Source organism: Oncorhynchus mykiss, chromosome 18 (assembly GCF_057628025.1).
Source record: "Oncorhynchus mykiss isolate SJ-2025 chromosome 18, ASM5762802v1, whole genome shotgun sequence".
NCBI lineage: Eukaryota > Metazoa > Chordata > Actinopteri > Salmoniformes > Salmonidae > Oncorhynchus > Oncorhynchus mykiss.
Window position 1 is genome coordinate 79,626,115 of NC_143039.1, and position 15,000 is coordinate 79,641,114.

General features: G+C 49.4%; 1 protein-coding gene across 1 annotated transcript in view; it reads left to right on the forward strand.

Annotated features, from left to right (window-relative positions):
• LOC110518582 (CUB and sushi domain-containing protein 2) overlaps positions 1-15,000 on the forward strand; it is a 552,259-nt gene that overhangs the window by 305,577 nt on the left and 231,682 nt on the right. Inside the window, 1 exon segment of the mRNA XM_036953653.2 lies at positions 13,431-13,625. Within this exon segment, the coding sequence (XP_036809548.2) occupies positions 13,431-13,625 (195 nt within the window).

A 15,000-nucleotide genomic window follows, 5' to 3' on the forward strand; every position in this document is an offset into this window, starting at 1 on the left:
GAAAGGAGAGATGAAAGGAAAGGAGAGATGAGAGGAATGGAGAGATGAGAGGAAAGGAGAGATGAAAGGAAAGGAGAGATGAAAGGAAAGGAGAGATGAAAGGAAAGGAGAGATGAAAGGAAGGAGAGATGAAAGGAAGGAGAGATGAAAGGAACGGAGAGATGAAAGGAAAGGAGAGATGAAAGGAAAGGAGAGATGAAAGGAAAGGAGAGATGGAAGGAAAGGAGAGATGAAAGGAGAGATGAAAGGAAAGGAGAGATGAGAGGAAAGGAGAGATGAAAGGAGAGATGAAAGGAAAGGAGAGATGAAAGAAAGGAGAGATGAAAGGAAATGAGAGATGAAAGGAAAGGAGAGATGAAAGAAAGGAGAGATGAAAGGAGAGATGAAAGGAAAGGGGAGCCGAGAGGAAAGGAGAGATGAAAGGAAAGGAGAGATGAAAGGAAAGGAGAGATGAAAGGAAAGGAGAGATGAAAGGAGAGATGAAAGGAAAGGTGAGATGAAAGGAGAGATGAAAGGAAAGGAGAGATGAAAGGAAAGGAGAGATGAAAGGAAAGGAGAGATGAAAGGAAAGGAGAGATGAAAGGACAATATTAGCCTATACTATAAGTCAACATTCAGTTTTGGGTAATGGCAAACACAAGTTTGGGGTAGTACAGTATGTTTCGCTGTAGTATATTATAAACAGAGTTTGTGTAATGGAGGATGAGAGTAGAGGAAAGGAAAAGAGGAAACGAGAGGAGAGGGTAGGAAATGAGAGGAGAGGGTAGGAAATGAGAGGGTAGGAAATGAGAGGGTAGGAAATGAGAGGAGAGGGTAGGAAATGAGAGGAGAGGAAAGGAGAGGAAATGATTGGAAAGGGTAGGAAATGAGAGGAGAGGGGAGGAGAGGAAATGAGAGGAGAGGGTAGGAAATTGTCGTAGATAAAATGTAGTTATGTTCATTGTCCGTAGCTTATGCCTGCCCGTAACATAATCCCACTGCCACTATGGGGCACTCTGTTCACAACGTTAACATCAGCAAACCACTCACCCACATGACTCCATACACGCTGTCTGCCATCTGCCCGGTACAGTTGAAACCAGTATTAATCCGTGAAGAACACGCTTTCAGCATGGCCGCCGAAGTGGGTTATGACGCCGCACTGCAGTCAGGTCAAAACCCTGGTGAGGACGACGAGCACGCGGATGAGCTTCCCTGGTGAGGAAGACAAGCACGCGGATGAGCTTCCCTGGTGAGGAAGACGAGCACGCGGATGAGCTTCCCTGGTGAGGAAGACGAGCACGCGGATGAGCTTCCCTGGTGAGGAAGACGAGCACGCGGATGAGCTTCCCTGGTGAGGACGACGAGCACGCGGATGAGCTTCCCTGGTGAGGACGACGAGCACGCGGATGAGCTTCCCTGGTGAGGACGACGAGCACGCGGATGAGCTTCCCTGGTGAGGACGACGAGCACGCGGATGAGCTTCCCTGGTGAGGAAGACGAGCACGCGGATGAGCTTCCCTGGTGAGGACGACGAGCACGCGGATGAGCTTCCCTGGTGAGGACGACGAGCACGCGGATGAGCTTCCCTGGTGAGGAAGACGAGCACGCGGATGAGCTTCCCTGGTGAGGAAGACGAGCACGCGGATGAGCTTCCCTGGTGAGGAAGACGAGCACGCGGATGAGCTTCCCTGGTGAGGACGACGAGCACGCGGATGAGCTTCCCTGGTGAGGACGACGAGCACGCGGATGAGCTTCCCTGGTGAGGACGACGAGCACGCGGATGAGCTTCCCTGGTGAGGAAGACGAGCACGCGGATGAGCTTCCCTGGTGAGGACGACGAGCACGCGGATGAGCTTCCCTGGTGAGGAAGACGAGCACGCGGATGAGCTTCCCTGGTGAGGACGACGAGCACGCGGATGAGCTTCCCTGGTGAGGAAGACGAGCACGCGGATGAGCTTCCCTTTTGAGGAAGACGAGCACGCGGATGAGCTTCCCTGGTGAGGAAGACGAGCACGCTGATGAGCTTCCCTGGTGAGGAAGACGAGCACGCTGATGAGCTTCCCTGGTGAGGAAGACGAGCACGTGTCAGCTTCCCTGACACGGTTTCTGACAGTTTGTGCAGAAATTCTTCATTTGTGTAAACCTACAGTTTCATCAGCTGTCGGGTGACTGGTCTCAGACGATCCCGCCGGTGAAGAAGTCGGATTTGGAGGTCCTGGGCCTGTTTGGTTGTGAGGCCGGTTGGACGTACTGCCAAATTCTCTAAGATAATGTTGGAGGAAATGAATGTTACGTTCTCTGGGACTCCTGCAGTCAGACAGTTGAACGCCCCCTCAGTGTCTGTAGCATTATGTTGTGTGACAAAACTACACATTTTAGAATGACCTTTTATTGTCCCCAGCACAAGGTGCACCTGTGTAATGATCATGCTGTTTAATCAGCTTCTTGATATGCCACACCTGTCAGGTGGATGGATTGTCTTGGCCAATGAGAAATGCTCACTAGCAGGGATGGAAACACATTTTTTGCACAACATTTTACCGAAATAAGCTCTTTGTGTGTGTAAAACATTTCTGGGATATTTTATTTCAGCTCATGAAAAATTGGACCAACACTTTACATGTTTTGTTCATGATCAACAATGGTGAATGTCGTTGGGGTGGGGGAAAAGTAAAAGTCAGTTGGGGGGGGTCCATAGGAGCAGTTGCGCTTGGTAGCTGACTAGTGGTGGCTATTCAGCAGCCTGATGGTCTGAGGATATAAACTGTCGTCCAGTTTTTTGCCATGATGCTCTTGTATTGTCCAGATCTGAGTGATCGATGCGGGGAGAAGAGGGCGTGGCTCTGTTGGCTGGGTTCCCTGGTGATCTTCCTGGTTTTGTAAGTGTCCTGTAGGGCAGGCAGTGTGCACCAGGCTGTGATGCACCAGGCAGTGTGGACCAGGCATTGTGGACCAGGCAGTGATGCACCAGGCAGTGATGCACCAGGCAGTGTGGACCAGGCATTGTGGACCAGGCATTGTGGACCAGGCAGTGATGCACCAGGCTGTGATGCACCAGGCAGTGTGGACCAGGCATTGTGGACCAGGCAGTGATGCACCAGGCAGTGATGCACCAGGCAGTGTGGACCAGGCAGTGTGGACCAGGCAGTGATGCACCAGGCAGTGTGGACCAGGCAGTGATGCACCAGGCAGTGTGGACCAGGCATTGTGGACCAGGCAGTGATGCACCAGGCAGTGATGCACCAGGCAGTGTGGACCAGGCAGTGATGCACCAGGCAGTGTGGACCAGGCAGTGTGGACCAGGCAGTGATGCACCAGGCAGTGTGGACCAGGCAGTGTGGACCAGGCATTGATGCACCAGGCAGTGTGGACCAGGCTGTGATGCACCAGGCAGTGATGCACCAGGCAGTGTGGACCAGGCAGTGATGCACCAGGCAGTGTGCACCAGGCAGTGTGGACCAGGCAGTGATGCACCAGGCAGTGATGCACCAGGCAGTGATGCACCAGGCAATGATGCACCAGGCAGTGATGCACCAGGCAGTGATGCACCAGGCAGTGATGCACCAGGCAGTGTGGACCAGGCAGTGTGGACCAGGCAGTGATGCACCAGGCAGTGATGCACCAGGCAGTGATGCACCAGGCAGTGTGGACCAGGTAGTGTGGACCAGGCAGTGTGGGCCAGGCAGTGTGGACCAGGTAGTGTGGACCAGGCAGTGATGCACCAGGCAGTGTGGACCAGGCAGTGTGGACCAGGCAGTGATGCACCAGGCAGTGTGGACCAGGCAGTGATGCACCAGGCAGTGTGGACCAGGCAGTGATACACCAGGCAGTGTGGACCAGGCAGTGATGCACCAGGCAGTGTGGACCAGGCAGTGATGCACCAGGCAGTGTGCACCAGGCAGTGTGGACCAGGCAATGTGGACCAGGCAGTGATTCACCAGGCAGTGATGCACCAGGCAGTGATGCACCAGGCAGTGATGCACCAGGCAGTGTGGACCAGGCAGTGTGGACCAGGCAGTGATGCACCAGACAGTGATGCACCAGGCAGTGTGGACCAGGCAGTGTGGACCAGGCAGTGATGCACCAGGCAGTGTAGACCAGGCAGTGATGCACCAGGCAGTGTGGACCAGGCAGTATGGACCAGGCAGTGATGCACCAGGCAGTGTGGACCAGGCAGTGTGAACCAGGCAGTGATGCAGCCCGACAGTTTGCTCTCGATGGGGCTCCTGTAGGACACTGTGAGGGCCCTCGGGGACAGGCCAGATTTATTCAGCATCGGCAGAGTTTGAAGAGTTGCTGTCTTGCCTTCTTCACTACGGTGTCCATGTGGTTAGACCATTTCTGCTTCTCTGAGATGTGGACACCAAGGAACTTGACAGGAACATGTCAGATTTTAAAAGCTTTTCGGCGAAAGCATTAAGAAGCTATTATCTGATGATAGCACTATGTCAATAAAGAGGGTAGCATATTTCAAACCTGCAGGCGCTACACAAAACGCTGAAATAAAATATAAAACATGCATTACCTTTGACGAGCTTCTTTTGTTGGCACTCCAATATGTCCCATAAACATCACAAATGGTCCTTTTGTTCGAATAATTCCGTCCATATATATCCAAAATTTCCATTTATTTGACGCATTTGATCCAGAAAAAAACAGCTTACAAAAACACAACGTCACTACAAAACATTTCAAAAGTTGCCTATAAACTTTGCCAAAATATTTCAAACTACTTTTGCAATACACCTTTAGGTCTTTTTAAACGTTAATAATCTATCAAATTGAAGACTGGGAAATCTGTATTCTATACAGCAAGTAAAAACAAACCATGCTCATTTTTACGTATTGCGCAACTCTCAATAGGGTAACCTTGTTCCAGGATGTGCTTCTTCTTCGTTGCACAAATTAGTAACCTCAACCAAATTCCAAAGACTGGTGACATCCAGTGGAAGTGGTAGGAACTGTAAAATGGTCCCTATCAAATATCCATTGGCAAAGACAACAGAGGGAACGATCAGAGGCAAAAAAGAAAGAAAATCTGAACAGTTAGTCCTCGGGGTTTTGCCTGCTACATAAGTTCTGTTATAGGTCACAGACATGATTGAAACAGTTTTAGAAACTTCAGCGTGTTTTCTATCCACATCTACTAATGATATGCATATAATTTATTCCTGGTATGAGTAGCAGTAGCAGAAGTAGAAATTAGTTACGCTATTTATCCAAAAGTGAAAATGATGCCCCCTATACCTTAAGAGGTTTTAAAAGGCTGTCTCTCCATGCCTCTTGGTCCTAGGCTTTGGGATAGTTAAAGTTATCAACTAAATCATCACAAGACGAAGGCAGAATAGGTGGTGGAGTATTGGTCAGACACTCAATAAAATCTGTAGAAACGTCAGAGGTCAGATAGTGTTTCTTAATAATGTGTTCAGGATTACCCTGAGCTAAGGGCAACAAGGTAGTTAAAATACACAGTGGTGATAAGATAAAGCAACATCAACTATAGATGATCTGTCAATAGAAAGCCCCTTTGTAATAACCAGAACCAGTAGAAAGCCCCTTGGTAATAACCAGGCCCAGAGAAAGCCCCTTGGGAATAACCAGTACCAGTTGAAAGCCCCTTGGTAATAACCAGGTCCAATAGAAAGCCCCTTGGTAATAACCAGGCCCAATAGAAAGTCCCTTGGTAATAACCAGGTCCAATAGAAAGCCCCTTGGTAATAACCATGTCCAATAGAAAGCCCCTTGGCAATAACCAGGTCCAGTAGAAAGACCCTTGGTAATAACCAGGTCCAATAGAAAGCCCCTTGGTAATAACCAGGTCCAGTGTAAGGCTGTGGTTATGGCTGGGCCCAGTAGAAAGCCCCTTGTTAATAACCAGGCCCAGAGAAAGCCCCTTGGTAATAGCCATGTCCAGAGTATTGCTGTGGTTATGGGTGGGCCCAGTGGAAAGCCCCTTGGTAATAACCAGGTCCAGAACATGGCTGTGGTTATGGGTGGGCCCAGTAAAAAGCCCCTTGGTAATAACCAGGTCAAGAGGAAGCCCCTTGGTAATAACCAGTACCAGTTGAAAGCCCCTTGGTAATAACCAGGTCCAATAGAAAGCCTCTTGGTAATAACCAGGCCCAATGGAAAGCCCCTTGGTAATAACCAGGTCCAATAGAAAGCCCCTTGGTAATAACCATGTCCAATGGAAAGCCCCTTGGCAATAACCAGGTCCAGTAGAAAGCCCCTTGGTAATAACCAGGTCCAATAGAAAGCCCCTTGGTAATAACCAGGTCCAGTGTATGTCTGTGGTTATGGCTGGGCCCAGTAGAAAGCCCCTTGGTAATAACCAGGTCCAGAGTATGGCTGTGGTTATGGGTGGGCCCAGTAGAAAGCCCCTTGGTAATAACCAGGTCCAGAGTATGACTGTGGTTATGGGAGGGCCAGGTAGAAAACCCCTTGGTAATAACCAGGTCCAGAGTATGGCTGTGGTTATAGGTGGGCCCAGTAACATGTTGGATAATGTCCATAGAGCTCAAAAGATTCCTAAATTCAATGCCCTTGGAGTCAGTCTCTATTTCAACATGAATTTTAACATCACCCAACACAATGATCATAGTTCTCAAGAACAATAGATCATAGTTCAGAGAAATCAGTAAAGAAAGTGGGGCAGTGCTTTGGGTGGCTAACATTTAAACAGTATAGCATGATGCTCAGCAGACCCCAAGTTGACAAATGGAATGTCCTTACAACTGAGAGCATCAGTTAAAATAGAGGCTGTTCCCCACCCTTTATCCCTTTTCTGATAAGAGTATGAAAAGCTGTAGTCCGTGGGGGGAGGCTTCAAGAAGAGCACTGCAGTCTGATGACAGCCAGGTTTCAATGAGAAACATGCAATCAACATTGAGCTCAGTAATGAGGTCATTCAGAAGAAAGGTTTTTACTGGTGATTGCTCTAACATTTAAAAGTGTCATAGTCAATGAGTGTGCCCCTGGGGTCATCTGCCTTGAAGGTAACCAATGGAATAACAACCAAATGATTCATGTTACAACCACGTGATCTTGAAGCAGGTGGGTATAGTGTCCTGAACTAGGGAGAGATCGAAAATGTCAGAGAACAAAACAGCCAGCTGGTCTGACCACGCTCTGAGGGCACGGATATGGATGCCATCTGGGCCGGAAGCCTTGCGAGGGTTAACACGCTTGATAGACTTACAGAGTACGTCCTCAAAGGAGACTGTGAGTGTGTAGCCCAAGTTGTCATCGGTGGCTTTCCTCGGCAGCTCAGGGTCATTGTGCTGTCTCCTCGGCAGCTCAGGGTCATTGTGCTGTCTCCTCGGCAGCTCAGGGTCATTCTCCTGTCTCCTCGGCAGTTCAGGGTCATTGTCCTGTCTCCTTGGCAGCTCAGGGTCATTGTCCTGTCTCCTCGGCAGCTCAGGGTCATTGTGCTGTCTCCTCGGTAGCTCAGGGTCATTCTCCTGTCTCCTCGGCAGCTCAGGGTCATTGTCCTGTCTCCTCGGCAGCTCAGGGTCATTGTCCTGTCTCCTCGGCAGCTCAGGGTCATTCTCCTGTCTCCTCGGCAGCTCAGGGTCATTATGCTGTCTCCTCGGCAGCTCAGGGTCATTGTCCTGTCTCCTCGGCATCTCAGGGTCATTCTCCTGTCTCCTCGGCAGCTCAGGGTCATTGTGCTGTCTCCTCGGCAGCTCAGGGTCATTCTCCTGTCTCCTCGGCAGCTCAGGGTCATTGTCCTGTCTCCTCGGCAGCTCAGGGTCATTCTCCTGTCTCCTCGGCAGCACAGGGTCATTCTCCTGTCTCCTCGGCATCTCAGGGTCATTGTGCTGTGTCCTCGGCAGCTCAGGGTCATTGTGATGTCTCCTCGGCAGATCAGGGTCATTGTCCTGTCTCCTCGGCAGCTCAGGGTCATTGTCCTGTCTCCTCAGCAGCTCAGGGTCATTGTGATGTCTCCTCGGCAGCTCAGGGTCATTGTCCTGTCTCCTCGGCAGCTCAGCGTCATTGTGCTGTCTCCTCGGCAGCTCAGGGTCATTGTCCTGTCTCCTCGGCAGCTCAGGGTCATTGTGCTGTCTACTCGGCGGCTCAGGGTCATTGTCCTGTCTACTCGGCGGCTCAGGGTCATTGTCCTGTCTCCTCGGCAGCTCAGGGTCATTGTGCTGTCTCCTCGGCAGCTCAGGGTCATTGTGCTGTCTCCTCGGCCGCTCAGGGTCATTGTCCTGTCTCCTCGGCAGCTCAGGGTCATTCTCCTGTCTCCTCGGCAGCACAGGGTCATTCTCCTGTCTCCTCGGCATCTCAGGGTCATTGTGCTGTGTCCTCGGCAGCTCAGGGTCATTGTGATGTCTCCTCGGCAGATCAGGGTCATTGTCCTGTCTCCTCGGCAGCTCAGGGTCATTGTCCTGTCTCCTCAGCAGCTCAGGGTCATTGTGATGTCTCCTCGGCAGCTCAGGGTCATTGTCCTGTCTCCTCGGCAGCTCAGCGTCATTGTGCTGTCTCCTCGGCAGCTCAGGGTCATTGTCCTGTCTCCTCGGCAGCTCAGGGTCATTGTGCTGTCTACTCGGCGGCTCAGGGTCATTGTCCTGTCTACTCGGCGGCTCAGGGTCATTGTCCTGTCTCCTCGGCAGCTCAGGGTCATTGTGCTGTCTCCTCGGCAGCTCAGGGTCATTGTGCTGTCTCCTCGGCCGCTCAGGGTCATTGTCCTGTCTCCTCGGCAGCTCAGGGTCATTGTGCTGTCTCCTCGGCAGCTCAGGGTCATTGTGCTGTCTCCTCGGCAGCTCAGGGTCATTGTCCTGTCTCCTCGGCAGCTCAGGGTCATTGTGCTGTCTACTCGGCGGCTCAGGGTCATTGTCCTGTCTCCTCGGCAGCTCAGGCCTTGGCTAACAGAACTCCATCTGCATGAAGAGGGAAGCCACCTGACTAACAGAACTCCATCTGCATGAAGAGGGAAGCCACCTGACTAACAGAACTCCATCTGCATGAAGAGGGAAGCCACCTGACAAACAGAACTCCATCTGCATGGAGAGGGAAACCACCTGACTAACAGAATTCCATCCGCATGAAGAGGGAAGTCACATGACTAACAGAACTCCATCTGCATGAAGAGGGAAGCCACCTGACTAACAGAACTCCATCTGCATGAAGAGGGAAGCCACCTGACTAACAGAACTCCATCTGCATGAAGAGGGAAGCCACCTGACAAACAGAACTCCATCTGCATGGAGAGGGAAACCACCTGACTAACAGAATTCCATCCGCATGAAGAGGGAAGTCACATGACTAACAGAACTCCATCTGCATGAAGAGGGAAGCCACCTGACTAACAGAACTCCATCTGAATGAAGAGGGAAGTCACCTGACTAACAGAACTCCATCTGCATGAAGAGGGAAGTCACATGACTAACAGAACTCCATCTGAATGGAGAGGGAAGCCACCTGACTAACATAATTCCATCCGCATGAAGAGGGAAGTCACATGACTAACAGAACTCCATCTGCATGGAGAGGGAAGCCACCTGGCTAACAGAACTCCATCTGCATGGAGAGGGAAGCCGCCTGACTAACAGAAATCCATCTGCATGGACAGGGAAGCCGCCTGACTAACAGAACTCCATCTGCATGGACAGGGAAGCCACCTGACTAACAGAACTCCATCTGCATGAAGAGGGAAGCCACCTGACTAACAGAACTCCATCTGCATGGAGAGGGAAGCCACCTGACTAACAGAAATCCATCTGCATGGACAGGGAAGCCACCTGACTAACAGAACTCCATCTGCATGGACAGGGAAGCCACCTGACTAACAGAAATCCATCTGCATGGACAGGGAAGCCACCTGACTAACAGAACTCCATCTACATGGAGAGGGAAGCCACCTGACTAACAGAAATCTATCTGCATGGAGAGGGAAGCCACATGGCTAACAGAACTCCATCTGCATGAAGAGGGAAGCCACCTGACTAACAGAACTCTATCTGCATGGAGAGGGAAGCCACCTGGCTAACAGAACTCCATCTGCATGGAGAGGGAAGCCGCCTGACTAACAGAACTCCATCTGCATGGACAGGGAAGCCACCTGACTAACAAAAATCCATCTGCATGGACAGGGAAGCCACCTGACTAACAGAAATCCATCTACATGTAGAGGGAAGCCACCTGACTAACAGAACTCTATCTGCATGGAGAGGGAAGCCGCCTGACTAACAGAAATCCATCTGCATGGACAGGGAAGCCACCTGACTAACAGAACTCCATCTGCATGGAGAGGGAAGCCGCCTGACTAACAGAACTCCATCTGCATGGAGAGGGAAGCCACCTGACTAACAGAACTCCATCTGCATGGAGAGGGAAGCCACCTGACTAACAGAACTCTATCTGCATTGAGAGGGAAGCCGCCTGACTAACAGAAATCCATCTGCATGGACAGGGAAGCCGCCTGACTAACAGAAATCCATCTGCATGGACAGGGAAGCCGCCTGACTAACAGAAATCCATCTGCATGGACAGGGAAGCCACCTGACTAACAGAACTCCATCTGCATGGAGAGGGAAGCCACCTGACTAACAGAACTCCATCTGCATGGAGAGGGAAGCCACCTGGCTAACAGAACTCCATCTGCATGGAGAATATGCAACCCTTCACCTTACACCTCAAACAACAACATTACCAACCGTAACAAGACGGCCCATTTGCAACACACCACAACAACTTTGAATTGACCTGACGTGTGTTCAATGTTTAGGAGTGCACGTGTAAACACTGACCAGTCTGTCTGTGGTCATTATTTGTACAAATCGAACACGGCATTTTGTCTTGTGTTTTCTCGAGGTGAGGTCGTTAGATCTACATTCCACTAGGAGGTTAATATTAAGTCTGATGTGTGATGTTAGAGCTAAATGGAGCGGGGCGTTTCTCTGTGTTGATTGATCTGTGGTTCAGGGCTCTAGCTAGGAGCATTGTACAGTCTGCTACACACACACAAACACACAGACGCAGGCACACACTCAAACACACACAGAAGTACTGGCTGAGTGCTGAGAAGGACAGTTGTGTGTAGTCAGCAGACCTTGAGCTAGACATATGCCTCAATTACGTCCTTTACCTGTCTGTCTGTCTGTCTGTCTGTCTGTCTGTCTGTCTGTCTGTCTGTCTGTCTGTCTGTCTGTCTTTACCAGTTACAGAGGGAAGGAGAGGTGGAGGGATCATGTTCATTTGCCTCCCTACCTCTTTCAGCCAAAGATGAGAGGGTACTGTCAATGGTAGAGGGAGAGGAGGGAGAGGAGGGAGATGAGGGAGATGAGGGAGAGGAGGAGGGAGAGGAAGGAGATGAGGGAGAGGAGGGAGAGGAGGAGGGAGAGGAGGGAGATGAGGGAGAGGAGGGAGATGAGGGAGAGGAGGAGGGAGAGGAGGGAGAGGAGGAGGGAGAGGAGGGAGATGAGGAGGGAGAGGAGGGAGATGAGGGAGAGGAGGGAGAGGAGGGAGATGAGGGAGAGGAGGAGGGAGAGGAGGAGGGAGAGGAGGGAGAGGAGGGAGATGAGTGAGAGGAGGGATATGAGGGAGAGGAGGGAGATGAGGGAGAGGAGGAGGGAGAGGAGGGAGATGAGGGAGAGGAGGGAGATGAGGGAAAGGAGGGAGAGGAGGGAGAGGAGGAGGGAGAGGAGGGAGATGAGGGAGAGGAGGGAGAGGAGGAGGGAGAGGAGGGAGAGGAGGGAGAGGAGGAGGGAGAGGAGGGAGATGAGGGAGAGGAGGGACAGGAGGAGGGAGAGGAGGGATATGAGGGAGAGGAGGGAGATGAGGGAGAGGAGGAGGAAGAGGAGGGAGATGAGGGAGAGGAGGGAGATGAGGGAGATGAGGGAGAGGAGGGAGAGGAGGAGGGTGGGATGAGAGATGGAAGGAATGGAGACACATACAGAAAATAAATGAACCAAAAACAAATTGAAGGAATCAAATCACACAATCTGTCTTCAGTTCCCACACCAGCCAACGTTAGTTTCTGAGGCTAGATAATCCTTCATATTTCCTGTTTCATTTCTTCTCTAGTTTCTTGCGGGATTGTATTTTTTTCTGTCTTTTTTGTTAGTATTATATTGGGGTCTTCAGCCTGATACTGAAGTCTGATTAACAAATGTACTCGACCATTGTCTCTCTCTCTCCATTCACTGAGAACCATAGACATTACCACCCTGTCTCTCTCTCTCCATTCACTGAGAACCATAGACATTACCACCCTGTCTCTCTCTCTCCATTCACTGAGAACCATAGACATTACCACCCTGTCTCTCTCTCCATTCACTGAGAACCATAGACATTACCACCCTGTCTCTCTCTCCATTCACTGAGAACCATAGACATTACCACCCTGTCTCTCTCTCCATTCACTGAGAACCATAGACATTACCACCCTGTCTCTCTCTCCATTCACAGAGAACCATAGACATTACCACCCTGTCTCTCTCTCCATTCACTGAGAACCATAGACATTACCACCCTGTCTCTCTCTCCATTCACAGAGAACCATAGACATTGCCACCCTGTCTCTCTCTCCATTCACTGAGAACCATAGACATTACCACCCTGTCTCTCTCTCCACATTCACTGAGAACCATAGACATTGCCATCCTGTCTCTCTCTCCATTCACTGAGAACCATAGACATTGCCATCCTGTCTCTCTCTCCATTCACTGAGAACCATATAGTTAGACATTACCACCCTGTCTCTCTCTCCACATTCACTGAGAACCATAGACATTGCCATCCTGTCTCTCTCTCCATTCACAGAGAACCATATAGTTAGACATTACCACCCTGTCTCTCTCTCCACATCCACTGAGAACCAACCATATAGCTAGACATCTACCACCCTGTCTCTCTCTCTCCATTCACTGAGAACCATATAGCTAGACATCTACCACCCTGTCTCTCTCTCCATTCACTGAGAACCATATAGCTAGACATCTACCACCTTGTCTCTCTCTCCACATCCACTGAGAACCATATAGTTAGACATCTACCACCTTGTCTCTCTCTCCACATCCACTGAGAACCAACCATGCCCGCTCCAATTCGTTGATATATATGTTGAAGAGGGTGGGGCTTAAGCTGCATCCCTGTCTAACACCACGACCCTGTGTGAAGAAATGTGTGTGTTTTTTGCCAATTTTAACCACACACTTGTTGTCTCTCTCTCTCTGTCTCTCTCTCTCTCTGTCTCTCTCTGGCTCTCTCTGGCTCTCTCTCTCTCTCTCTCTCTCTCTCTCTCTCTCTCTCTCTCTCTCTCTCTCTCTCTCTCTGTGTCTCTCTCTGTCTCTCTCTCTCTGTCTCTCTCTCTCTGTCTCTCTCTCTGTCTCTGTCTCTCTCTCTCTGTCTCTGTCTCTCTCTGTCTCCCTCTCTCTCTCTCTCTCTCTCTCTCTCTCTCTCTCTCTCTCTCTCTCTCTCTCCCTCTCTCTCTCTCTCTCTCTCAGAGAACCCTAGAGAGTCATGCTTTGAGCCGGGGGTGGTGAGGAACGGTACCAGGGTTGGAGCTGACTTGAAGCTGGGTTCAACCACCACCTACTACTGTGATAGTGGATATACTCTGGAGGGAGACCCCACTTTGACCTGCATCATGGGGTCAGACAGCAAGCCCTCCTGGAACAAACAAAAACCCATCTGCATAGGTAATGTACCAACACCTGCATCATGGGGTCAGACACAAACACCACCCCCCCCCCCAAAAAAAAACAATAATATCTCTATAGGTAACATACCAACATTTTTTTTATATAAATTAGTGTTAGAAAACATAAAATATTGATATCAAAGTCACCCTAACAACATCTTTTTTGTGAACAATTGTATTGATTGAGTAACTTTATAAGTACAATATTTTTTTTTTAAATACATTCGTCTCGAGCAAAATGAATAATAGATTGAATAATAGATTAAATAATGATATATATAGATATACAGATATAGATCTGACTGTTGTTGATGTATGTACAGTAACGGTCAAACGATAAAGAACATTCAAAGGGTTTTCTTTATTTTGTACTATTTTCTACATTGTAGAATAACAGTGAAGACATCAACACTATGAAATAACACACATGGAATCATGTAGTAACCAAAAAACAAATTTGTTAAACAAATCAAAATATATTTTATTTTTAAGATTCATCAAATAGCTTCCCTTTGACTTGATGACAGCTTTGCACACTCTTGGCATTCTCTCAACCAGCTTCACCTGGAATGCTTTTCCAACTGTCTTTAAAAAGTTCCTTGACGGAATCACAGACAGTGTCACCAGCAAAGCTCCCCCCAACCATAACACCCCCTCCTCCATGCTTCACGGAGGGAACTTCACATGCAGGGATCATCCGTTCACCCACACCGCATCTCACAATGACACGGCGGTTGGAACCAAAAATCTCAATTTTGGACTCATCAGACCAATGTCCACTGGTCTAATGTCCATTGCTTGTGTTTGTTAGCCCAAGCAAGTCTCATCTTCTTATTGCTGTCCTTTAGTAGTGGTTTCTTTGCAGCAATTTGACCATGAAGGCTCCTCTGACCAGTAGATACTGAGATGTGTCTGTTACTTGAACTCTGTGAAGAATTTATTTGGTTTGCAATTTCTGAGGCTGGTAACTCTAATGAACGTATCCTCTGTAGCAGGTAACTCTGGGTCTTCCTTTCCTGTGACGGTCCTTATGAGAGCCAGTTTCATCATAGCTCTTGATGGTTTTTGCAACTGCACTTGAAGAAACTTTCATGTAAAGTTCTTGAAATTTTCCAGATTGACTGACCTTCATGTCTTAAAGTAATGATGGACTGTCGTTTCTCTTTGCCTAATTGAGTTGTTCTTGCCATAATAGGGACTTGGTATTTTACCAAATAGGGCTACTTTCTGTGTACCCTGCATTAAGAAGGAAAGACATTCCACTAATTCACTTTTATTAAGAAGGCACACCAGTTAATTGCAATGATTTACAGGTGACTACCTCGTGAAGCTGGTTGAGAGAATGCCAAGAGTCTCCAACGCTGTCATCAAGG